Source organism: Equus caballus, chromosome 13 (genome assembly GCF_041296265.1).
Source record: "Equus caballus isolate H_3958 breed thoroughbred chromosome 13, TB-T2T, whole genome shotgun sequence".
Lineage (NCBI taxonomy): Eukaryota > Metazoa > Chordata > Mammalia > Perissodactyla > Equidae > Equus > Equus caballus.
The window spans coordinates 49,736,722-49,760,028 of record NC_091696.1 but is presented as its reverse complement, the minus strand read 5'-3'; the positions used below and the strand labels follow the sequence as shown (position 1 = coordinate 49,760,028).

Here is a 23,307-nt window from a genome sequence, read left to right as displayed (position 1 = left end):
AGGCGCGTGGTCATCATGCTGATTCTTGGGTTGTAGTCAAGGGGACCCTTAGGACTTGGCCCATCTCCTGAGCAGGTGGAGAAGGACCTTGGCCCCTGATGGGCAGGTCGCTGTGTGCCAGCAGAGGGCAAAATGGGAGCTTTCGTTCCAGTTGGTGGGACACGGCACGAATGATCTGCGTCTTCCGGGTTTGGCTACTGTCAGTCAGGGAGGGATGAGATGGAGTCACGTGGGCACTTAATTAACCCGTGGGGGGGGGGGGGCGGGGGGGCTTCTCTGAGGAGAAGCTGAGCCCTGAACCTGGAAGTGCGTCCCAGGCAGCTGGCCCAGCAAGTGCAGAGGCCCAGAGGCAGAAGTGAACCTAGTGTGTCCACTGAGTGGAAAGAAGCCAAAGTGGCTGGAACGTTGGAGTCAACAGGGGTAGGGTACAGACACCGCCAGATGTTGTGGGGGTGGTCAGAGTTTTATTCTGACAACAATCGGAGGTTTTTACGCATGGCTGTCAGGCGGGGGGAATGGAGTTGGGGAGGCAGGTTGGGCTGCCAGGATAGTGGAGCCCAGCCAGGGTCCTCTGTTTGGCCCAGAGAGTGGCCTCCCAGTGGGGAGAGGCTGGTGCCCCAGAGGGCCTGGCACAGCACCGCTTGCACCACTGCCAGCCGGCAGGGCCCCCTGGCTCCTTTGCAAACACGGTTTCACACTGCCTCCATGGGAGCCCTCTGACTCAGGTGGAACCACTGTTCTCGGCTGGCCAGTCCCTCCCCCAGGAAAGGCCCTGCAGCTGGCCGTGGGTGGATCTGGTGGGTAGAATAGCACTCAGGGTCAGGTGGGTTCTTGCATGGACTGCCCTGGACCTCCCTCCACCCTTCTCCAAACAGGCCTGCCTCCTTTATTAACGTCTGCTGTCGGGTGGGGGCTGGGCCCTGGGGCTTGCCTTTCCTTCATGCCCCCTGCTCCCCACGGGCCCTGGGCTCGGGTCAGACCCTGTGGCCTGGAGACAGGGTCCTGTCTGGATGGGCCCTTCCCCTCACTGACCTCTCCCCTTCAGACACCGTCACTTGCCCCAGAATCTGGCTGCCTCCTGTCCCCTGCCGCCTGCCCCCTGTCCCCTGCTGCCTGCGCCCTGGCCCCTGGCAGAGGGTCACAGCGGGAGAGAACCTCCCTCTTTAGAGGGTCCTTAGTCCCATGTCTCCTGACAGACCACCACCACGGACCGAACGTGTGAGTGTTTTTGGCGGATCCTGCCAGCTCTTGCCCACCCTCTGCCCGCTGTCCTTTCCTGCTCGGCCCCACTCAGGGCAGCCTTCCCTGAGCCACAGGGCTGCCCGCACCGCGTGGCTCCCCCAGGCTGTGCCGGGCACCCGTCCTGAGTGCGGGCGGTGGTTCCTTCACTCAGCAAACCCCCCACCGTGGGGAGGAAAGTGGAGCTTGGGCCAGCGGGTGAGTGAGGGGCACCATCGCAGGATTCCGGGGGCCCTGCCGCTCTGCCCGATGCTCCCAAGCTCCAGCGACTTCCTTCTGCAGCGCAAACGTGGGAAGGTAAGTACCTCAGGCGGAAGCCGGGAGGTTTTCCGTGGCGGACATCGGCAGGAGACAGGGTGGGAATGTAGGGCGGGATCCTGGCTCCGCCACAAACTGCAGAGTGCCCCCGGGCCAGCCCTGGTCCTCTGAGCCCAGGCTCCTCTTCGGTCAGTTGGGAAGACCCCGCTTCCTTCAGCAGTACCTGGCATTTGGCGCCCGTCTCGGAGGATCCTTGGGGCGCTGGGCGGGGAAGCGCCCAGCCCCGGGATTTCAGTCCCTGCCGCCCCAGCAGGCCGGCGCCCAGGGCGGAGCGTGGGCTGGGGCTGTCTGGGCAGCTCGCCCGGCCCTGCTCTCGTGCCCTCTGGCGTCAGGCCGACCAGCAGTGTCCTTGGGCTCGAGCGCGTGCAGGGGAGGGGGCGGCCTCTGGTCTCGGGCTCCGCGGAGCGCTCCCGGGGAGGCGGGAGGCGCACGGGCAGACGCCGGGCCGGGCGGGGGCCGCTCCCAAGGAGGAGCTGGGGGAAGGCCGGGATGGGCGCCGCCGCTCGCCGGGGCTCCCCCTGCCCTCGGGGCAGGCAGGTGCCAGGTACCCCGCCGAGGTCGCGCGCCGCCCGGGCGCTCGGCTGGCGCGCTGCAGCCTGCGCGCCGGGGACTTCGAGGCCGTGGGCGGGGCCGCCGCTCGGGGTGCGCGGCGATTGGATGGCGGCTGGGACGCGCGCCGCCGCTCCCTTTGCACACGCCCCTTCCACCTCTCAACGACGCCTCGGAGCGCCGCGATGGGCTCTGCCCCAGTGCGCGTCGGCGATTGGTGGAGGGGCGTGGCCCAGGGGCGCGGCTGCCCGCGGATTGGCCGGGCGCGGCGGGGGCGGACCCGCGCATGCACTTAAGGGGCGGTGCCAGGGGTGCGGGGGGCAGTGCCAAGATGTCGACGGCGGCGGTACCGGAGCTGAAGCAGATCAGCCGGGTGGAGGCGATGCGCCTGGGGCCGGGCTGGAGCCACTCGTGCCACGCCATGCTGTATGCCGCCAACCCCGGGCAGCTCTTCGGCCGCATCCCCATGCGCTTCTCGGTGCTGGTGAGGACGCGGGCGGGCGGCCGGCGGGGGGGGGGCGCCCCTCGGACCCACGCCCGTGACCGCGCTGCCTTGCAGATGCAGATGCGCTTCGACGGGCTGCTGGGCTTCCCCGGGGGCTTCGTGGACCGGCGCTTCTGGTCGCTGGAGGACGGCCTGAACCGGGTGCTGGGCCTGGGCCTGGGCTGCCTGCGCCTCACTGAGGCCGACTACCTGAGCTCGCACCTGACCGAGGGCCCGCACCGCGTTGTGGCGCACCTGTACGCGCGCCAGCTCACGCTGGAGCAGCTGCACGCCGTGGAGATCAGCGCGGTGCACTCGCGCGACCACGGCCTGGAGGTGGGGCCGCCGCCCGGGCCCCGCCCCCCGCCCCGGGGTTTGGCTCTGGCCCCGCGGAAGGCACCGATGGGTAACACGTCCCCCTGAGGGTCCCCTGGCCGGGCGGGTGGGGATCGCTGTCTCCAGCATCTGGGTGGGGAGAGGGGCCTGGGGAGGCGGGGCGGGGCTGGGCTCCCTCGGGGCTGTGTTCCATCTGCCTTGCTGCCTGCCATTGCCAATCCTGGGAGTGGGGAGTGGGATCGGTGGGGGGGCGGGGGGATGGGGCGGTGGCTGCCGGGGGAGGGGGGAAACTGAAAAGGGGACGGTAGGGCTGGGTTCGTGGACTCGGGGAAAGGGGGTTGGGATCTCATGGTTGCAGGGGTTTAAGGCTCTTGGAATCTGTGGGTTTCGTGGTCTGGAAGGGCCGGGAGTGCCACTTGGGGTGTTTGGGACTCACCAGGTGGCAGGGGGAGCATGAGGTGTGAATGGGGGCTTCCTGCCCGCGGATGGGGGGCTGAGACCTGATGTGCAGGGGGTGGGAAGCGCATGGGGTGGCCTTGAAACTTGCTTGGGGAGGAGAGGGGCTGCACTGCTCCAAGGGAGCTGGCTGGCTTCTGCCTCACCAGACCCTGCCAGCGTTCCCCATTGTGTCCTTGGCATCCTGGCTGCCTGTCCCCTGGCCTAGCAGCTCCCAGGCCCCTTCTGCTAGGGCTGCAGGATCAGCGCAGGGGCCTGGCCCCAGCCCTGGTCTCTTCTCCATGCAGGTGCTGGGGCTCGTGCGCGTCCCACTCTACACCCAGAAGGACCGAGTCGGCGGCTTCCCCAACTTCCTGAGCAATGCCTTCATCAGCACAGCCAAGTACCAGCTCCTCTTCGCTCTCAAGGTGCTCAACATGATGCCCGAGGAGAAGCTGGCTGAGGCCTTGGCTGCGGCCACTGAGAAGCAGAAGAAGGCCCTGGAGAAGCTTCTCCCGTCTTCCTCCTGAGGTTGCTCCTGTGTTGAGTGTCTGTCACCCTCCCACAGTTCTGTCTGTGCCCATGGGCTGAGCCTGGGCCCTGAAGTTGTGTGGGAATGTCTTTTAGCCTGTTTCTGTGTTTGCACCCCATTCTAACTATGTGGGGCGAGTGAGCATCTCGTTGTCCCCACTGCCCTGAGCAGTCACTCAGTGGGGGCCAGGCCAGCTGGGACCCTCTCAGGTTGGTCAGTGCACTGGGCCTGGCTCTCCAGGCTCAGGACATTCTCACCCACCTGGAGGCTCAAACCCTCCTCTGTCCAGCGTCATGGGCGGGCAGAGGCCCAGGTGTGGCCCGACTTCCTGGGTGGCTGGGTGCACACACACCTGGACCGTTACATTGGTTTGTTCTCATGGAGGACGCCTTGGTCTGGGTTGACTCACTGCTGCGACCTGCCCCCTGTGCCAGCCCCAGGGCCTAGAGAAGAGCCAGCCTGGGGTAGGATGTCCGGTTAATTCTGGTGGCTGTCAGCTGTGCTCAGTTAGGCTTTCTCTCCGTGGTGTGTGCCTGGGAGAGGCTTCAAAGCAGCTCTACCCGCTGGGGCTTGGCCCTGAGGAGAGTCAGGGCCGTGGGGCCCAGCTGTAGCTGGGGCGCAAGGAGAAAGGACAGTAAAGTCGCTCCTCGGCTGCTCTGTGTGTTCTTTGGTCCTGGCTGGAGGCCCAGGGCTCAGCGCAGGGGGCCTCCCCCGGACTTAAGGACAGGGCCAGACCCGAGAGCTTGGCGTCGTTCAGAGTGGAGCTGCCACAGGCCTCCTGTCCCGGGCGGGGGTGTCCTTCACCTCCTCGTGTTTGCTGTGGCACTGCTGGCCGTGGACCTTTCTGGGCCCTCAGCCTGGTCTGGGGCTTCTGGTCTGGGCCTGTCAATGTGAGCCCCTCTCCTGAGCCTGATGGCTCTGGCTGCCCCTGGGCTGCCTGCTGCTCATTCCTCTGCTTTGAAAGCCCTCCTTTCTCCCCCAGCACCGTCTGCAGGCACCTCCAGGGGACACTCTGGAAGCACTGGCCGAGTGTGCAGATGACAGCAGCAGAGCCACTGCAGACAGGAAGGTCACCACTGGCGGTCTCCTATGGCCATGTCTGGAAAGTCTCCCCAGCGCCCGCCTGGCCTGGTAAGGAGAGCGGCACCCCGCCCAGCTGGGCATCTGTTCGCCTTAGAGCCCGAGGGAGCGGCCGGCGCTGTGGGCACAGGCACTTGACTCTGTAAATAAAGTACCTGGACCTTGCTCCTCTCTCATTTCCGGGGACGTGCTCTGCTCTCCAGGTAGCTTCTGTAGAATCACGGGGGCGCTAAGCAAAGGTGGCCCTAGCTGCCAGGAACAATGGAGCACGGGGTCACTGAGGTGGCTCTGCTCTGCACAGTCTTCTTTTTTTAAATTATTTTTATTTTTTGTGTGTGAGGGAGATTGGCCCTGAGCTAAATTCTGTGCCAATCTTCCTCTATTTTATGTGGGATGCCCCTACAGCATGGCCTGACGACCAGTGCTAGGTCTGTGCCCAGGATCCGAACCTGTGAAGCCTGGGCCACCTAAGTGGAGCATGCGAACTTAACCACAATACCACTGGGCCGGCCCCCCAGGTGTTCTCTGTCCTGGCAGAAAGGGCCTGGACCCCAGTGGGTCACTGCGGCTGAGGGTCTTGGTGTGGCTTTTCCCCTTGCTGTGCTGCGCCAGCCAGTACTGTGTGTCCCCTGACCAGAACTGAGCCCCTCAACAGCTGATCTCAAATTTTATTCTCCAGCAAATGACATAAGCTGCCCAGATGCCCCAGTCCTCACCCCTCAGGGCAAACCTCAGTGTGGCACCTGCGGTGTCGGGGACACGCTCTCTCTCAAGGCCATGCCTGCTCTGGGCCTTACCACCAGGTGCTGAGCACGAGACCCTCAGCCTGCCTCCGTGGGGCCTCACTGCCTGGTGCCGACTACAGCCCCAACCTGCCTCTCTGCTGGCTGCTCCCGGGCCTGCTTCTCGGGCCCCAGCTGGGGCCTGGGCTGCTGCAGCCGCCCGCTCAGGCCCTCTGTCTTCCGGGTGCACAGGTTCAGGGTGGATCAATCACCCGACGTCAGGTTCTGAGGAGAGAAAGGAAGACTGAGGCGGGCGCTCACTCAGCTGCCTGTGGACCTGCTCCCCGGCCCGGGCCCCGGGCCAGCAGACACTCACCGTCCCTGCGGCTACGGCTCCCGCCAGTTCTCTTTCCCGTTCAGCACTTGTAGCTTCTCCAGGCTCTGGGTCACGGAGCACAGCACTCGCCCTGGGACGGAGCAGACAGTGACTGCTCTGCAAGTCTGGGAGGGGCATGAGGAAGGGGGGCCCTGGGGAGCACTAGGAATGAATGACCTTGAGGGTCAGCGGGCTGTGGTGGGACTGCCCCACAGCAGCCAGGGGCTCTCCCTGTTCACCCGTCTGGCCCCTGGGAGGGGTGAGGGCCACTGGCTGCCCTCCCGGAGACTCACCCATCTCACAGACTCGATCCTCCAATGCTCCGGACAGCTCAGGGAGGCTCAGGGCCTGCAGGGCAGCCTGCCAGCCTTTGGAGTCTGTGGGGCAGAGGGCTGGGTGGGCCCGGGTCTGTGTGCTCACAGGCCCTGCCTCTTTGTCCTGATCCACTGTGACAGGGGACTCACCCAACTGTCAGTGCCTGTGTGACTCCCTTGTTACATAAAACGTGTTCTGTTCCCGCTTGTTGACCGAAGCACTCACTGCTGGCCAGGGCCCAGCCCCAGAAATGAAAGCGTGAGGGTCCCTGGCTTCCCGCGGGGCTGTGCCCTGGGCCTTCACCTCCTGCCACTGGGAGGGACAAGGAGGCAATGGGCAGAGCAGAGTGCCCTCACCCTGCAGTTTGGGATTGAGTGCAAGGAGGTGTCAGTGTGATAACCGTGCTGAGACAAGTGGTACCCCTGGCCTGGGGAGGCCTCCCTGCCCCCGTCTGCCTGGGCCGGGCTGGGCCGCTGCTTTCCTTACCCGCTGTGGGGAGGGCTGGGCCCAGGGTCGCCCTGCGGGGGGACTCATCCTGCCTCACTCGGGCTGACAGTTCAGCTTGACAGGCTCTGCCAGACACAAGACCAAGTGCTGGTGAGGGGAGAGGTGGCAACAGTGCCTTCTGCGGCCCCAGAGGGCAGGGGACCGCAGAGCCCCACTCCCTGAGTGTAAGGTGGGGCTCTGCCCTGGCCCCCAGCCCACCTCTGTGGGCGTGGCAAGCACACGCCACCCGCACAGATAGGCTCTCGGGGCCTGAGACCAGGGCGGAGGAAGACCTGCAGCGGGTGCAGCTTCTCCAGGCCCTGGCTGCTGCCTGGTCTGTCCTGCAGACGAAATGGGGGGTGGCACCCAGTGACCCCAGGAGGCCCTGGAAATGACCCCTTGGTTGAAGAACCTGGAGGAAACGGTGGCTCAGGGCCTGGCCCTGGCCTAGAAGCTGCTCAGACGCTCACTCACCGCAGCTGGTCCAGTACGAGGGCAGCATTGTGGGCGAGGGCCCAGGTCTCCTGCAGCTGGGCGTGGACGTCCTTGCGGGTGCTGTCCTGCTCCAGGAGGCAGCTCTCCACCACGGCCCGCAGCTCCTGCTCCTGCGACACCTGGCCCCGCATGGCCTCCACCTCCTCACAGCGCTGCAGCGGGACAGGGAGAGGTGGGCGGACATGCTGGGGACATGAGGCCATGGCTGCTCGGGCGGGGTCCCCCTCCGGTTCCATCTCTGCCATCCCGATTGTCACCCTCTCTCCCAGGGGGTACCTCTACGGTACCCCTTGGGTCTCTCCCGCTTTGAGTCCCTCCTGTGAGCTCTCTGGTGTCCACGCCAGCCGCTCATCCTCTGCCTCGCCCTGTCTCTCCTCACTGGTGTCCCTCTGACCTCCTGCTTAATGCCCCATCTTCCTGAGCCTCCTTCCTGCATGCCTGCCTGTGCGTCCCCCTTCTGCTTATGACTCTAATGCTTTCTGCCCTCAGTGTCCTATCGCCGCCCTGGCTGCTTCTCTCTGCTGATGCTGGGTATCTGTCCCCACCACTTGCTCTCCATGGCTGTGTCCTTCCCTACAGGTGTGTGTCTCCAGACACCTCTCGTCCCCTCCCTGGCTCTCCCCACTCACTTTGTGCAGCTGGATGGCGAGCTCTTGCATCTCGGCTTCAAGCCGGTCAGCATAGGCCAGCTCCAGGGCGTCACTAGGGGGGCGGGCACTGCTGTGCCAGCGGGCAATGGCAGAGGTCATCTTCCTCTTGGGCCCAAACAACCTGCAGGGGTGAATGAGAGAAGGACGTGGTTTGGCATCTGCCGTGTGCACAGAGGCTCCATGGACCACACTCCCATCAAAACTGTCCCCCTAGGGAAGATGCCAGCATGAAGGGGAAGAGCGGCCCCCAGGATCCTGGGGCAGAGAACAGCATCCCCGCCCCTGGCTGGCCTCCCCATTTCTTCCCCTCCGCTGCCTGGCTGCTGCTCTCATTGAACAGGGAGCTCGGGCTGGCAGGCTCCAGGTTGTGGACAACTGTCTGTCAGCTCACAAGCTCTCAAAAGTGAACGGACCCTGTGCCCTGAAGGCAGCAGGGTCAGGCAGGCCAGCTTGGGGGCCTCAGGAGGCACAGGGCCCAGCTGTGTGCATCTAGGCCGGGAGGAGCGGCTGTACAAACTGAGGACAGTTCACGGCACGAGGGGAAGCTGACTTCTAGGGGGGCAGCTCTTTCCACACAAATGCCAGGAAGGTGCGACCTGTGCTCGTCCTGGCTCGCCTGGCTAAAGTGACGGGGTGAGGCCACAGACGGCTCCCCGTGACTCACGTGATGCCGATTTCCTTCAGGTCGCTCTCGGTGAGGGTGAGAAAGATGCGGAGGTCCACGTCCTGCTCCTCGAACACCTGCAGATACTTCAGACACCCGATCTGCTCCAGCAGCGTGGCGAGGTCCTAGGGGCAAAGGAGCCAGGACGGGTCAGGGGACAGGTGGGGCACAGAGACACGGGGACAAGGAAAGGCATGCGATGCAGTGCAGAGCCACTTCTGCAAGCATGCAGTCGAGAGGTCACGTCCCCGTGCTGAGCCCAGCAGATTCCCCAGGTGCAGCAGTGGCACAGACTGGACTGCGGATGGAGAACCCAGCTGCCACCCGTTGCAGCCCAAAGGACAGCGGCAGTATTTCTTGTAGGCAGGTCCGCCAGCAACACCTCGGCGCTCCCAGTCTCTGTTAACTGGGACTGTCTCGACGGCTCCTGCCCCTTCAAAGACTAGTTTTTGCTGGCTGTGGCATTCCTGGTTGAGTCTTTTTCTTGCATGACTTTGGACATGGCATCTGAATGTCTTCGGTCTCCAGTCTCTGACAATGAATGGGCTGTTCATCTTACTGAGTCCCTGGTTGGGGAGGAGTCACCTCTCCTGCTCCCTTCAGGACTCTGTTTCTTGACAGCTCATGATATGATGAATCCAGGTGTGCGTCTGAGTTTAACCTAGAGTTCACTTAGCTTCCTGGATGTGCAGATCCATGTTTTTATCAAATTTGGGAAGGTCTGACTATTTTTAAAGCACTCTGCTCTTCTCCCCCCCTCTCCTGGAACAGCATTCTGTGTACACGGGCACATGCCCGACGGGGCCTCACAGGCCCCTGCGCACGCCTCTCCCTCTTCCCTCCACTGCTCAGAACTGCCGCCGCGTCCCCAGTGCAGGGATCATTTCAGTCACCGGACTTTTCGACTCCAGAATTTCTCTTTGGTTCCTTTTTATTTCTCTCACTATCGATAGCCTCCATTTAGACGTGGTTTCCTTGAACTGCTGGAACGTATCTGTAAGAGCCGATGTAAAGACTTCGTCTAGGGAGGCCAGTGTCTGGGCTTCCTCGGGGCAGCTTCTGTTGATTCCTTTTTTTTTTTTTTTTTAAAGATTTTATTTTTTCCTTTTTGTCCCCAAAGCCCCCCAGTACATAGTTGTATATTCTTCGTTGTGGGTTCTTCTAGTTGTGGCATGTGCGACGCTGCCTCAGCGTGGTCTGATGAGCAGTGCCATGTCCGCGCCCAGGATTCGAACTAACGAAACACTGGGCCGCCTGCTGCGGAGCGCGCGAACTTAACCACTCGGCCACGGGGCCAGCCCCTGATTGCTTTTTTACAGTATACAAGTCATACTTCGTTTCTGGGCGCATCTCGTCTTTTTTGTTGAAAACTGGACATTTTAATGGGGCAGCTCTGGAGATCCGGTTCTCCTCCCTCTGCGGTTGGTTGTTGCTGCTTGTTGAAGCTGTTGTTTGTTTAGTGGCTTTTCTAACAATTCTGTCAAGTCTGTATTCTTCCCCACACGTGGCCACTGAAGTGTCTACTCAGTCCCCAGTGGTCAGCTAAGGACTGGAGCGGTTCCCTTCACCACCTGGAGCCAGCAGGCCTCGCCGTCCTCCCTGCGGAGCCCTCACGCCGGCTGGGGCACACCTTGCACGCTCTGCCAGGCCGATGGCACTCCTGCTTCGCCTTGACCTCCTGCTTGCTCAGTCTCAAGGTCATCGAGAGGTCTTCTCTCTGAGCATACACTCTGCCTGGAGCCTGTGTGTGGCCCCCTAGAGCCCCAGGAACATGTCAGAGCTTTGCACAGCTCCTCTGGACGTCTCACTGCCCGGCTTTTCCTTTGAAGTCTGTGGGTAATCTTGTCGCCCCAGCTGTTCCCTAGCACCTCAGGCAGCCGTCCAGTTAACAGACGAGCCTGCCCAGGGAGAGGCCTTGGTACTGGGTGGTCACGCTCCCGGTCAAGTCAAATAGGTCTTGTAAGTGTGGTCTTCTAGGGCACCATCAGACAGGCTCCATAATGCCGACTCTGAGAATGGAACTTTGAAAGAGCTCCAGCTCTGTTCTGCCCCCTCCGGTGGCTGTCACAAGCCACCCTGGCACTGGAGAGCGGGGGACGGGACCAGGGCACATTGCAACGCTACAAAGGTCACGGTTCTTACTGAGGTTCAGCCATTTCTCTTGAATAAACGTTCTCCAGGTTGCTGCAAGCCTTTAGTTAACTCACATAGTTCTGGAAAAACTGATTCTGACCACTTTTGCCAGTTTTTTCGTTGCCTTTAATGGATGAGCAAATTTTCCAAGGTTGTTACTCTGCCATTTCCTTAACCTAGTTTCTCAAACAGCCTTCAGACCCCACGACCCCTGCCACCAAAGGCTCTAATCAACATGCTTAAGGAGCCACAGCGGCAGCTGCTCCCCGAGCCTGGGCCGCAGGCCTGGAGAGAGCCCCTGGAGGGCTGCAAGGAGAAGCTGGCACAGGCACAGGCTTTCAATGGACAGCAGAGCTGTGCCTAACAAAGAAACAACGAATCCTCACTCGGTCTCTCTTCTTTGTGCCACTTCTGCCCGCAGAGGCAGGAGCTCTCAATTGACACCTGAGACAGCTGAGTGCTGTGGCTCCTGTGACCCTAAGGAGCTGCTTAGCCGGAGCAGCCTGGGCCGAGGAGGGCGGCAGCAGCGGTTGCTGCGTCACACTGTGCCACTGTCTTTGCCCCTGTGCGTCTGGTTTCTCTCCTCCCCAGGCTCAGGGGGGGCTGAACGGAGTACAGAAGTGAGTATGGAAACCAGTGGAGAGAGACCCCTCCTGTGGAAAGGGCCACACACAAACCCTGCAGCTGGCCCCTCTGACCACTGGGAACCCTTGCAGGCCGAGCAGCTTTACAGGCCACTGGGGGAAAAATCGCCACCACTCTCCTCTCAGCAGTACCGGGCCCTCACAAGCCTACTGTAAACGCCTCACGAGGCACAGAAAGCGCCGTCTCTAACCACTGGTTTCACAAACGGCCTTACCTGGGGTCCTGAGTAGGGGGGCTGCTCCGCCTGGGGCACAGATCCTGGGGAACAGGCAGCCGCGGGGCTGGGATGCCACTGGCTGTCACTGTTGCTGTGCCGATTCTTGGCCTTCACGTAGCTTTTAGTTTGCTTGCGAACCGAGCTTTTCCGCACGTGGTCCGAGTCCTGTGGCGAGAGGAGTGTGTGTAAAGTGACACTGACGGCTCACGGTGAGTGTGGCTGCATCCAGGCCCTGCCCACCGCCCACGGCTCCAGCTGCGCACTCTGGATCAGAGCCACTTCCCTGGGTGGCGGGGCGGGGGGGCGGTGGTTAGGATCTGAAACCCTTTGTGAACCCCCCACCTGCCACACGGAGGCTTCCTTGGTGACTCCCCCCATGGTCTGTGCCACCTACACCCAGGTGGTGGCCCTAGAGGGTGGGCCCAGACCTCATAAGTCCGAGCACAGCACAGACACACATAAAATACTCGTTACCAGATGCAGCCATCTCAGTGAACTAGCAGACACCCCCATGACTGAGGAAGGGGAGTGAGACAGGAGGTCAGGATCGGAGGAGAAGCAGACCTCGTTGCTCTCCAGAGAGGCCTCGCTGCTCACTCCCGGGGCCCTCGCCAGACCCTCGCTGCTGCTGCTGCTGCGCACGGCCCCGAGGTGGGCACAGAAGGCGTGCTCTTCTGCAGTGGAGAAGACAAGGACGTGACTGCAGGTCTGGCCCGTGGTGACTCCCCTGAGCCCTGCACCCGAGTGGTCTCATCGCCAGCACTCATCAGCTCCTTCCACAGTCACGTGTGCTCTGCGTCATGCTGCCCACCTGCCCAAGCCCAACCCCAACCCCCTGCACACACAGGCAGCGTGTGCGTCTTTCCGCTTCACGAATCAATCCAGGCATCCAGAACAGAGCTCGGCACAGAGGGCACTCGGTGACCAGCTGCTGAATGAATGACACCAACACTATGACACAGACGCTTCCTGTCTGTTCTGAATGACTCCCGCAGACCCCGCCTGGAGAGACGCTGGGCCGGAAGCTTCTCCTCACCTGGCCCCATGCCTGATTCTCTGCCTCTCCTCGAGAGAGCCAGGGCCCTCGTTCTCGACTGGACAGCTCGTCAGCACCAAGCCCCGAAGGTTGGGGTTGTGGGGCACCCAGGAATTCCTACACCTGACTGCGCCCCTGGCCGAGCAGTGCAGGGGGAGGGGGGTGGGCGCACGTACCCCGGCTGCTGCTGCTGCTGCTCTCCACGTCCCGGTCGTTGATGGGGGAGGTGACATCCCTGTAGCAAAGGCCCCCCTCTTCCAGGGGGTTCTCTTCACTGCTGTTGAAGGTGACATAGCCCCGGGGAGGCACCTGCTCTGTGGACAGAATGGGGCGCGTGAACCCACAGGAACACGAAAGGGAGACGAGTCCTCCTACCAGATGCAGCCGCCACCTCAGGGGAACCTCGCGTGAGGGAAGGCCCCGCTGCAGGCAGGCAACTCGCACCCTCCTGGCCATCACCTCATCTACTATGTTAGGTGCTGACTGCGGGTGAGGAGACAGGCTCCGAGGGGATCGGAGACCAGTGTGTGTCCCACAGCAAGTGCACGCTGGAGCCAGGGCCGGCACAGAGTTGAGCCCGGTGCCCTCTCCACACCATGCTGTTTCTTTGCCAAATGCAAAGAGTAGGGAACGGCAAGCTGTATTTACAGACTCCTGAGCCACAGGAAAGCAACAGTGCTGGATGTTCCTTTTAGCTGGAAACGTGATCTCAGACACGGCAGCCTTCATTGCCCCGAGCCTTCCCAACATGGCACCGAGGGGGCTGCTCACAGGTCCGTGTGCCCTGGCCGGAAAGAGACCTGGCTGAGCAGGAAGGGAGGAGGCCTGGGGTAAAAGTTAACAGCAGTCACATCAGATTACGTAACCTCTGAATGGATCTGCCCGCAGGAAAACAAGGAGGAAAGGCAGAACTCAAACCAGAGTTTAATTCCAATTTTGCCCCTGCCCCTCCCCACAGAAAGTACATTTATTTGCAGCAAACAGACTGGCTGGTGGGGCCATGGATAGCTTATTCTCTTCTTTATACCTTTCCGAAGGTATTGAGCTTTTTTACAATCAGCACATGCCATTCATCATTCAAAATGTTTTTTAAGTGTTGGCAAAGCGAATATATGCACCTATATAAAACTTGAACATCACAACGTTTAAGAGGAAAAAACAAACGCTCCTGAAATGCTGCAACTGAGAGACAACTCCTTCACTACGCTGGAGAGCGTCCTTCCAGCCTTCTCTGTGCGTGCATAAAAAGAGCTATGTACAGGGGCTGGCCCCGTGGCCCAGTGGTTAAGTTTGCGCGCTCCACTGCAGGCGGCCCAGTGTTTCGTTAGTTCGAATCCTGGGTGCGGACATGGCACTGCTCATCAGACCACGCTGAGGCAGCGTCCCACATGCCACAACTAGAAGGATCCACAACGAAGAATATACAACTATGTACTGGGGGGCTTTGGAGAGAAAAAGGAAAAAATAAAAAAAATCTAAAAAAAAATAAAAAAAAGAACTATGTACAGGGGCCGGCCCAGTGGTGCAGTGGTTACGTTCGCACACTGCTTTAGTGGCCAGGGTTCGAGAGTTCAGATCCCGGGTGTGGACCTGCACACCACTTGTTGGGCCCTGCTGTGGTGGTGTCCCACATGCAAAGTAGAGGAAGATTGGCACGGATGTTAGCTCAGCAACAATCCTTCTCAAGCAAAATAAGATTAGCAATGTTAGCTCAGGGCCAATCTTCCTCACAAAAAATAAAAAATTACAAAAAGTTTAAAAAAAGAATGCTGTACAAATGGGCCTCGGCCGCAGATTATTTTGGTAACGTGAAAGAATTCCATTTTAGAAAAGCACTTATTGTATGGCTACACAGATTAATTGTACACCCTACCCCGAGGCAAGACCTGTCCTTCCTATGCCCCCACCTGTCAGGGTGGGACAGGTAGTATTGACTCCTCAGGGGAAATATACTCTGCCACTCAAAAAAGAGTCAAACTCAGCCAAAAGTCCCAGAGCTGTGCGCTTTACAGCATGCCAGACAGGCTCCGAGGTGCGCCTCACCCTGTGGCAGGAGCTAGAGGAGGGCCTCCCCAGGGGCCCAGTCAGCCCGCTGCTCCAAGGACACAGGAGAAGGCGGGCCTGGAGGTCCCAGCCCAGGACTCCTTCCAGGGCTCTTGGATGGGAATCAAGTTACTCACACACTCTCGATGCAACACGGTCTCCTCTGACTGGGAAAGTCGGTCTCCTCCCAGCCCAGACCTAAGAGGGACAGGTGCTCCCGGGTAACAGTGGCCCATCTACCCAGCCTGCTACACTGGCAGCCTCGGCCTGGCCACTGATGGGTGACAGACGTCAGAGGAAGGCGCAACTCATACTAAGCTTGGTCAGGCCCGAGCAGGAGAGTGAGCATCAAACCCGACTCACCCCAGGACCGTCGCCCCCCGCACTGCCCAAGAGCACTGCACTCGACACTCGGGAGTCGACAGTTAGAGGATAAACTCAGCAGATCTGGGCACTCGGAGTCTAGGATGCTAGCCCACCAAGCGTTCCACCCAACAGTCCTCAGGAGGGTTTGAGCATCAAATCCATCACCTGGAGGACAGAGCAAGAGTGGGGTCATCCCCCAGCCTGCCCCAGAGGGACATCCAACGCCAGGCCGGCAAATGCAGTACGATGTTCTGCCCAGGTGACTCAGAGGGAGGAGGAAGTGGGACCCCATCACACCTTCCCTGCACCAGCTGACCCACCCATCTGATGAGTGAAACCTGAGCTTAGCTACATTTCTGCTGCTAGAAAAAAAGTGCTACTTGTAATTTTAACCAATCTAAAGGACAATCAAAGGATGACCCAAAGCCCAAGAGCTAGCTGGTGACTAACGTGTTTCCATCACTGTGACCAACTCTGAATCCTAGAGCTGTTGCTTCCGCCCAGTGGCCCACACTTCAGGAGCCTGAGAGTTGTTCGTTCTCGTCAAGACAGAATCTTGGAACACCCGTCAAAGAGGCATCAGGAAATGGGGCGCGCTCACCGTAGCCAGGCCGCCGGGCCGTGCCCCCCAGGCCGACAGCTGTGATCCTGGCCAGGGCTCGCGGCCCCTCGTGGATGCTCAGGCCCTTCTTCCGACAGGGCCTCTGTCGCTGAGGAACAGGGAAGGATTCGTCCGAAGAACTGAGATCTTCGTACTTTTCTGTGGGTTAGACACCAAAAGTAAGACACTTTGTTCAGTGATGGACTAACTGACAAATCCTCATAGTAAACTGGAAGAAAATACTCGTAACTGGTTTTCTTAAATTAAGAAGAAAAGTGTGTTTCCCGGGACTTCACTTGTAAGAAATGCCATAATGGGGCAGACCACTGCTCAGACGAGCCGTGGGGACATGTAGGGGCAGCAAGCTTGCTAGGCATGAGGCTGAGCTGAAAAAGTTCATTGTGAAGGAGGAGTCTAATTCTTTTTCCGCTCTTTGGGTTTGCAGAATTTTTTATAACATGCGTGTATTATGTTTATAATCAAAAATAAATTTTGTTCTAAATTGAAGTGATAAGATCCATCTCTTCGTAAACGTATGGCAACATCAGTTACAACTTCTCAGCAGTTTTATATTCTCAACCTGGACAACGTCTTGGGAAACAAGCGCCACACGATGGCTGTGTGTGTGCTGTTTTAGGAAGGATTTCAAAGGACCACCCGCCTGGGCCTCAGAGCTCAGCATGCTCACAGCAGTTACAGTTGTATAGCTTTCATGGTTTCCATATTTCATCGCACCTAGAAGGCAAAATTCAGGGATTTATTGGTATAAAGCTCCCAGCTGATAAGATCTCATTTTGGAGTGGGGACCCTGGGGTGGAGATATGCGGAGAAGTCCTTCACTCCACTGCGCTCATGTGTGCTGGTTTATCACAAAACAGCCCTGAGGCCAGGAAGGGAGCTGGGCTGAGCCAGGCCCTGGAAAGGGAGCGGCCCACTCAGATGTGAACTGACAGCTCAACTCAGCAACTGCCTGGCGAGCGAGGCAGTTGCTGGCCCAGGTTCCAAAGGCTTTGACCATTCTCCCCACCACCCCGGCCTTCACCTCACTCCCATCTGCTCTAGGATCGAGGCCACCAGGAGACCATGGTCCCATCCTAGCAGAAGATGAAGGCATCATAAAAGATAAACATACAAGGGAGGGGAAACCAAGGAAAAGGCGGCTCCATGAAGCTGAGCCTCCGACATGTCCTCTCACGCCTGCCCGAGTCGGCAAGGACGACAGACAGAACCACACGAATCCCACGCCATCAACGTAGCCCGGACGCAGAGAGCCCGCAGACTGCAAAGTTCCCCGCCCCTGGGAGGAGGAGACAAACCCCGTTTCCAGCAGAGAAGACTGCCTCCTTGCTCGCCCCATTCTCTGTGGGGAGCAAAACAAGTCTAGAAAAAAGCCACACAGACGTGAGAAGAGGGGAAGGAAGTGCCAACGTCACCCTCAGAAAGACAGAGTCCATTCAACAGGCAAAAAGACTGGAAGAGAATCGGAGTGGAGCGGAGCATGAGCACAAGGAAGTGACTTAAGAATGTGCCAGGGACCTGAGGGAGCAGTCTTAGCACAGCCACACTTCCAGAGAGGCACCTTTTGGGAACTGGGCAGTGAAGAAAAAAGCAAGCAGGGGATGTTCAGGATCTGGCAAGACAAAAATCCATCAGAGGACACACGATGGTTGGCCTAATTACATCCCCCTCCAAAAAAAAAGCCACCCAGTAAGGTGACTCTCCTTGCGACACTATGGGGAGGGAGTTCCTGAACCAGGACTCACACATGGGCCAGGCCACTATGTCCTGTCTGTGAGAAAGCACAAGTGAGCTTCATCCACATACAACCACAGGGAGGACTCAGAAAGGAGATCATGCACTTCAGCAGATGAAAAGCGCCCCCCCCGACCAAAACCAACAAGGGGCAGGCAGAAGAGAGCTCTAAGACAACACACTGGACTGACACAGCCTTCAACAGCATCTGGGGGTCGGAACAGCAGCCTGAATCAGAAACTCAAAAGCTGAGAACAAACATGCACACGCACACGGAATCGTGAGAAAAGAAAATGGAACTCAGGAAAGAAAGAGGAAAAAAAAGTCAAAGTACAAATGAAGACTAAATTACAAGGCACCCGAGGAAGAAGAGATCCGAACAGAGACTTAACCAGAAGCACTGAAGAAAAGTAAGAACCACCAAAGACGGAACGGGCGGAGAGAGAAGTAAAAGGGCCAGAGAGAAATGGCACAGACAGAAGGCAGGCAGAACGAAGAAAGACAAGGGGAAGGAACCACCGAAACAGACGACACTTACAAAAAGAGAGAGAAAAAAACTATTTTGCAGACCTCTATGTAAATAAGTTTGCAATCCTGGATGAAATGATTTCCTAGGAAAATACAGTTTACCAAAATTGACCCCAGTGAAATTAGAAAGCTTCAGCCGACCAATTTCTACAGAAGAAATTGAAAAACTTATCAAGGGACCATCCCCCAAAGAAAGACCAGGCCCAGATGGTGTCACACGAGAATCCCAGCAAACGTTCAAAGACCATGGGGTACCAATGCTGCACAAATTGTTCCAGAGCACAAAAAGGGAAGGAAAACTTTCGAATTCTTTTTATGAAGCAAGTGTAATACTGGGACCTATACCTGAAGACAGAACAGAAGAATTACAGACCGATATCATTTATGAAGGATTAGACACACCAAAACACTAAATACCAGCAAACAGAATCCAACACCATGTTAAGAAAAGAATACACTAAGTGGGATTTATGCCAAAGATATGAAGTTGGTTCATTATTAGGAAATTCATTAATATAATATACCATATTAACAGATCTAAGGAAAAAATTCACAATCATCTCTATAGATGTTGAAAAAGTCTTTGACAAAATCCAACACTTATTCCTGTAAAAAAAACACTCAAGAATATAGGAAACGACAGATACTTTCTTAACATGATAAAATACATGCACACATTACTCTTAAAGCCAGCGTCTTACTTATGTGGCATTTCCAATAAGGTCAGGACCAGGCGAATGTTCACCATCTGCATTATATTCACATCGTACTGGAAGTATGAGTTAATGCAGCTAATGAAAGAAATCAGAGGTATAAAACTCAGAAAGAAGCAGTAAATCTATCTCTAGTTGCAGATTATATGGTAGTATACCGGGAAAAGCCTAGAGAATCGGTCAACAAAACTAACTCCAACAATGAAAGAATGCCGTAAGGCAGCAGAATGTGACGTTGGTATGCAGACATCAATAGCTCTCCTATTCACAGACAACAAGCAGGTAGATATAATGGTACTGAAACCCCATTTACAACAGCAACAAAGAAAATCATTTAGGAATAAATGTACATTATGTACAAAACGTATACGAGGAAAAATTTAAAACTTGAAAAAAGGACATCCGTTGTTGTCAGACAGGACTACTCAACAACATAAAGGGGTAGTTAATTTATCAATCTGCCGCAATCTCAATCTCAACACTGTTTTTAAGGCGCTAGACAAGTTCAGACAGAAAAATAAACAAGCAATAGCTAGGAAAACACTGAAAAAGGCAAGTGATGAGGGAGACTAGCCCGACTAGACAGTAAAGCACATCACAAAAAGCCTCTCTAATTGAAACAGCGTGGGTCTCGAGCGTGAACAGAATAGGAAGTCCAGAAACAGCCAAGCACAAATGGGTACTTCGTATGTATGAGAAAGACAGGTTCTCAGATCACGAGGTCAAAGGTGGACTTTTGAATAAATGATGCTAGGACAACTGGGGAGCCATCTGAAAAAACATACCTCACACCATACATGAAAATAAAGTGTAAATGGATCAGAGAGCCAAATGTAAAACATGAAACCATATAAGTACTGGGAGAAAACACTGGCGAATTCCTGTGCAACCAGGGCACGGGGAAGATTTTTGGTGACTCAAAATCCAGAGGCAATAAAAGATTGATGAAAATGACTGTGTAAAATAAAACATTTTGCATGGCAACAAACACCATAAGCAAAGTCAAGAAGAAAACCCGGCAGCAAACCCTCGTGAGGCTGCCCTGCCTCCCCCGTGGGCGCCACCCGCCCTGCACCCCAGGCACATCTTCACCTGGCAGGTGCCACTCACACTCTCACTGGTCTCCCTCCCGTTAGACAAGTGGGCCTCAACCTTGACTGCACAGTGGAGTCACCGGGGAGCCGGAGAAGGTGCCTGGCAAGGCTGCGGGACCCAGATCTCAGGGCGGCAGTGGGAGCCAGGGGAGCAGGGGTCTTCTTTCTCCCATGAGATTCGCACAGAGGGCAGAGGCAGGTACCTGGGCTCCGATAGAGACTCTTGGGCAGAGAAGGCGAGTGAGCGTCTATCAACCCCACAATCTTCATGTGTCCATACTGCTTGGCCAGCATCCGGGCTGTGGCTCCACTGTGGTCTCTCGTATCCACCTGGACTCCCTGTGAAAGTTGGGGAAACAAGAGATGTTAGGAACCTCCGCTGCAAAGCACCCTCACCTCCCTGGACGGACCCTGCTGGACCCTGGACGAGAAGAGGAAGTTGCACCTGCTCCTTAGCACCACCATGAAAAGGTCTGCGGCCCGGGTTCACCCCACATCTGCGCGAGAAAGAGGCGAGAGCCTGTGTGGCCTCCCTCTCTTCTCAATGACAGGACTAAGTGGGGCAGGGCTGGGGGGCCTGGTGGCTCATCCAAAGGAGCAGTAATGCGGCCCCTGACGGCTGTGCCTCTGCAGGTTCACTCCTTCCATTTGCAGCCCCAGGGGCAGGCAGATACTTAATGGACAGAGGCAGCCCTGCGCTCAGGGTGCGGGAGAGCCCAGCCTTCACCCTTTGCACCTGGGCACCAGAGACGACAGATTCACCAGAGAAGCAGCCTTTAAAAGTCACAGTCAGAATGAGCTCCGCCCTCCTGAGACAGAGCGTGCTAACTCGCATCCATAGCCCTACAAAGCACTTAGTCTTCAGGACGGTAATTCCACTTCTTCGACTCTGTCCTAAGGAAACAGCCCCAAACACAGAGAAAGCATTAAGGCACAAAGCTGTTCAGCACGACATATTTGCAATAAGGAAAACCTGGAGACAACTTAAATGCTCAGGGTGGAGAGTCAGCTATGTGACTGCCGTAAATGCTGGTATTTACAAACAGTTGGTATAAGCACATTTAAAAAAACGACCATGATACAAAACCGTATATAACTGCAGTGAAACAAGACAAAACAAGAAAGTGAATAGAAAGCAATACCGGAAGGAAATATGCCCAAACGGTTAATATTATTTTTAAGCAGTAAGATAACAGGCAATTTCCCCCTCTTCCTAATCTTCTATATTTTCTAAATTTACTACTATGAGCATGCTTACTTTTGAAACGGGAAAAGCCCACTAAGCTTTCCATTATTAAAAGCTTAGCCATGCAATCTCGTAGCTGAGGGTGGGTGACTGGAGCGCAGTGCTCTGGAAGCAAATCAGGAGGAAGTGGAAACAGTAAAAGTGCACAGACCCTTTGACTCAGTAGTTCCACCTCTAGGAATTTAACCTCAGGAAATAACTAAGGGCATACACAAACATTTGGGATCCTCCTGCAGCATTTAGCATAGTGAGAACCGGAAAGAACCTAAAACAGGGCCTTAGTGAAGTAACTGCAAACACATCTATAGAGTGGAACAATGCCACCGTCGACACGACAGGTCCAGATGTCTGCAGCAACCCGGACAGGCGTGCACAAGACATGGATAGAGAAGACATGCGTAGAACAAAACATTCTGTCTAATGGGATTCCACTTTGACTTAAAATACATCTCTCTTAAAAACTAGAAGGACACTCGACACTGTTAACCTGTGCTCTCTCTGGGTGATGGGATTATGAGTGGGTTTTGCTTTCTTTTTGCTTAATTCTACTTTCTAATCCTTTTATTGCAAGTATATATCACTTGTATAATAATTACATAGTACTCTTTCCCCCTATTTTGAAAAGCTATGATCAACGGACAGTCTTGGTTGAGCCCAGTTCAGAAGGGGGCTATCACACTTCCCTCTGGTAGGAAAAATCCACATTTTTACAAGAGCCTAACTGAGCTTTACTTTCTACAATCCCCCACTGTCCAGGGCTCTGGTTAGAAACCAGCTACGGAACCTTCAGCCTTAAAAGAAGTTTCTGGGGGGAGAGGGAGGGGGATCGGATGAAGGTGGTCAAAGGCACAAAGTTCAGTTATGGGATAAATAAGTCCTGGGGTGTAATGTGCACCCTGGTGACTACAGCCCCACTGCTGTGTGACACATATGCAGGCTAACAGGGTAAGTCCTAAGAGTTCTCCTCACAAGGAAAATTTATATATATGTGCATCTCTGAGATGATGGATGTTAAGTAAACTTGTGATAATCATCTCACAATACATGTAAGTCAAATCATTCTGCTCCACGCCCTAAACTTACAGATGTGTATGTCAAATATATCTCAATAAAACTTGGGGGAGAAAAAGATAATTTCTTGTTTCAGTTTGCCAGAAGGGACCCAGAGGTTTCAACCAGAACAAACAATATCATCTTCACTATAGGGTTTTAACTAATATCTGTTTTTAAGCCTGGAAGATTTCAACTTCAGACTATACTAAAGGGGGAAAAAAGCAGTAATACCATTCTTAGTGAGTAAGAAATGAGGAAGAAAGCAGAACTGAGAACAAGAAGGTTCCTGAGGTAAGGAAAGAAAACATTAGAATTTCTATTTATTTATCCTTTAAAATTTTTCCCATTTTTCTTCCTATTTTACTTTGTACGTAATTTATTATTAGAAAGTACATGATCAAAACTCATTTTAACAGACAGGAAAGTGGGATGAGAAAGCTGAGAGGCCGCAGAGCAGGCTCCCGGCGGGCATACTCCTCACGCAGAGAGCCAGGTCTCCACCCTCAGCTCTCTCCCGGGAGAGGCCCGCCACGCCCAGTCCTCCTGCCCCGGCTGAGCCGCCCGCCCGGGGCTGGCCCTGAGGGAGGAAGGGAAACAAGGCGCTGGGGAAGCAGCTGCACCTTCTCTCCCCTGGCAGAGCCCGGGTGCCCGACCACTCGTCCACCTCCAAGGAGGGAGCCTGGCTCTGGAGCGGCAGGGCAGGAAGAGCGGGTGGGCCCTCTGGCTCCCTGCAGTCTAACCATGACTGAGTAGGAGGACATCGGCGGGGAATGAGGGATAGCCACCCAGGGCTGCTGGACGGCCTCCCCAGCAGCGGAACAACCTAGCCCATCACCACACACTCCGAGCCGTGCCCACCGGCTGCTCAGCCAGAAACTGACCAACACCTTCGATTCCTGATTGGTGCCCTGGAGAACTCACTCTTGATTTCCTGAGTTTGATAATTGTATGTGAGTACAAAAGAGAAAATTCTAGTTTTGAAATATACACGAAAGTATTTAGGGAGATAAGGGCATTACGGCAACAACTTACTTACAAATGGTTCCCAAAAAGACAATATGTATATAGAGAAAATGACAAAGAAAATGAGGTGAAATGTTAACATTTGGAGAATTTAGTTAAGGTATGCAAATTCTTTTACTATTTTGTGACATTTCTTTGAGTCTGAAATTACTTCAAAATTTAAAAATTTTGCCAAA

The 23,307-nt window shown here is 56.2% G+C and overlaps 2 protein-coding genes and 1 long non-coding RNA gene across 25 annotated transcripts in view; 1 reads left to right on the top strand and 2 right to left on the bottom strand.

Moving 5' to 3' along the window:
• Nucleotides 1-444: 444 nt before the first annotated feature.
• On the bottom strand, nt 445-2,171 carry LOC138917177 (uncharacterized). The gene is made up of 2 exons (XR_011424822.1): nt 1,545-2,171; nt 445-794 (listed from the first exon to the last, which is right to left on the bottom strand). It is a non-coding gene; the product is annotated as an uncharacterized lncRNA (long non-coding RNA).
• Nucleotides 2,172-2,381: 210 nt separating this feature from the next.
• On the top strand, nt 2,382-5,138 carry NUDT16L1 (nudix hydrolase 16 like 1). Of its 2 annotated transcripts, none has more exons than XM_023616397.2 (4): nt 2,382-2,590; nt 2,666-2,926; nt 3,670-3,892; nt 4,876-5,138. In XM_023616397.2, exons 1-3 carry the CDS (start codon nt 2,393-2,395, stop codon nt 3,889-3,891), a joined length of 681 nt encoding a protein of 226 aa, XP_023472165.1. In that variant the 5' UTR covers nt 2,382-2,392; the 3' UTR covers nt 3,892; nt 4,876-5,138. The 2 variants fall into 2 exon arrangements, 1 of the variants encoding a protein (XP_023472165.1); XR_002799352.2 differs by having other exon boundaries at nt 2,400-2,590; nt 2,666-2,996.
• Nucleotides 5,139-5,623: 485 nt separating this feature from the next.
• ANKS3 (ankyrin repeat and sterile alpha motif domain containing 3) overlaps nt 5,624-23,307 on the bottom strand; it is a 28,262-nt gene continuing 10,578 nt past the window's right edge. For 7 of the 22 annotated variants that reach the window (XM_023616381.2, XM_070232296.1, XM_023616380.2 and 4 more), the window contains 13 exons: nt 20,013-20,148; nt 15,723-15,881; nt 15,119-15,286; nt 12,889-13,026; nt 12,241-12,350; nt 11,674-11,841; nt 8,682-8,806; nt 7,997-8,138; nt 7,347-7,519; nt 6,873-6,958; nt 6,365-6,448; nt 6,072-6,162; nt 5,624-5,999 (listed from right to left, as the gene is read on the bottom strand). In XM_023616381.2, the coding sequence (XP_023472149.1) occupies nt 6,083-6,162; nt 6,365-6,448; nt 6,873-6,958; nt 7,347-7,519; nt 7,997-8,138; nt 8,682-8,806; nt 11,674-11,841; nt 12,241-12,350; nt 12,889-13,026; nt 15,119-15,286; nt 15,723-15,881; nt 20,013-20,148 (1,569 nt within the window). In that variant the 3' untranslated portion in view covers nt 5,624-5,999; nt 6,072-6,082. The remainder of the gene's footprint in view (nt 6,000-6,071; nt 6,163-6,364; nt 6,449-6,872; nt 6,959-7,346; nt 7,520-7,996; nt 8,139-8,681; nt 8,807-11,673; nt 11,842-12,240; nt 12,351-12,888; nt 13,027-15,118; nt 15,287-15,722; nt 15,882-20,012; nt 20,149-23,307) is intronic. The other 15 variants (XM_070232288.1, XM_070232294.1, XM_070232297.1 and 12 more) reach the window with 3 other exon arrangements.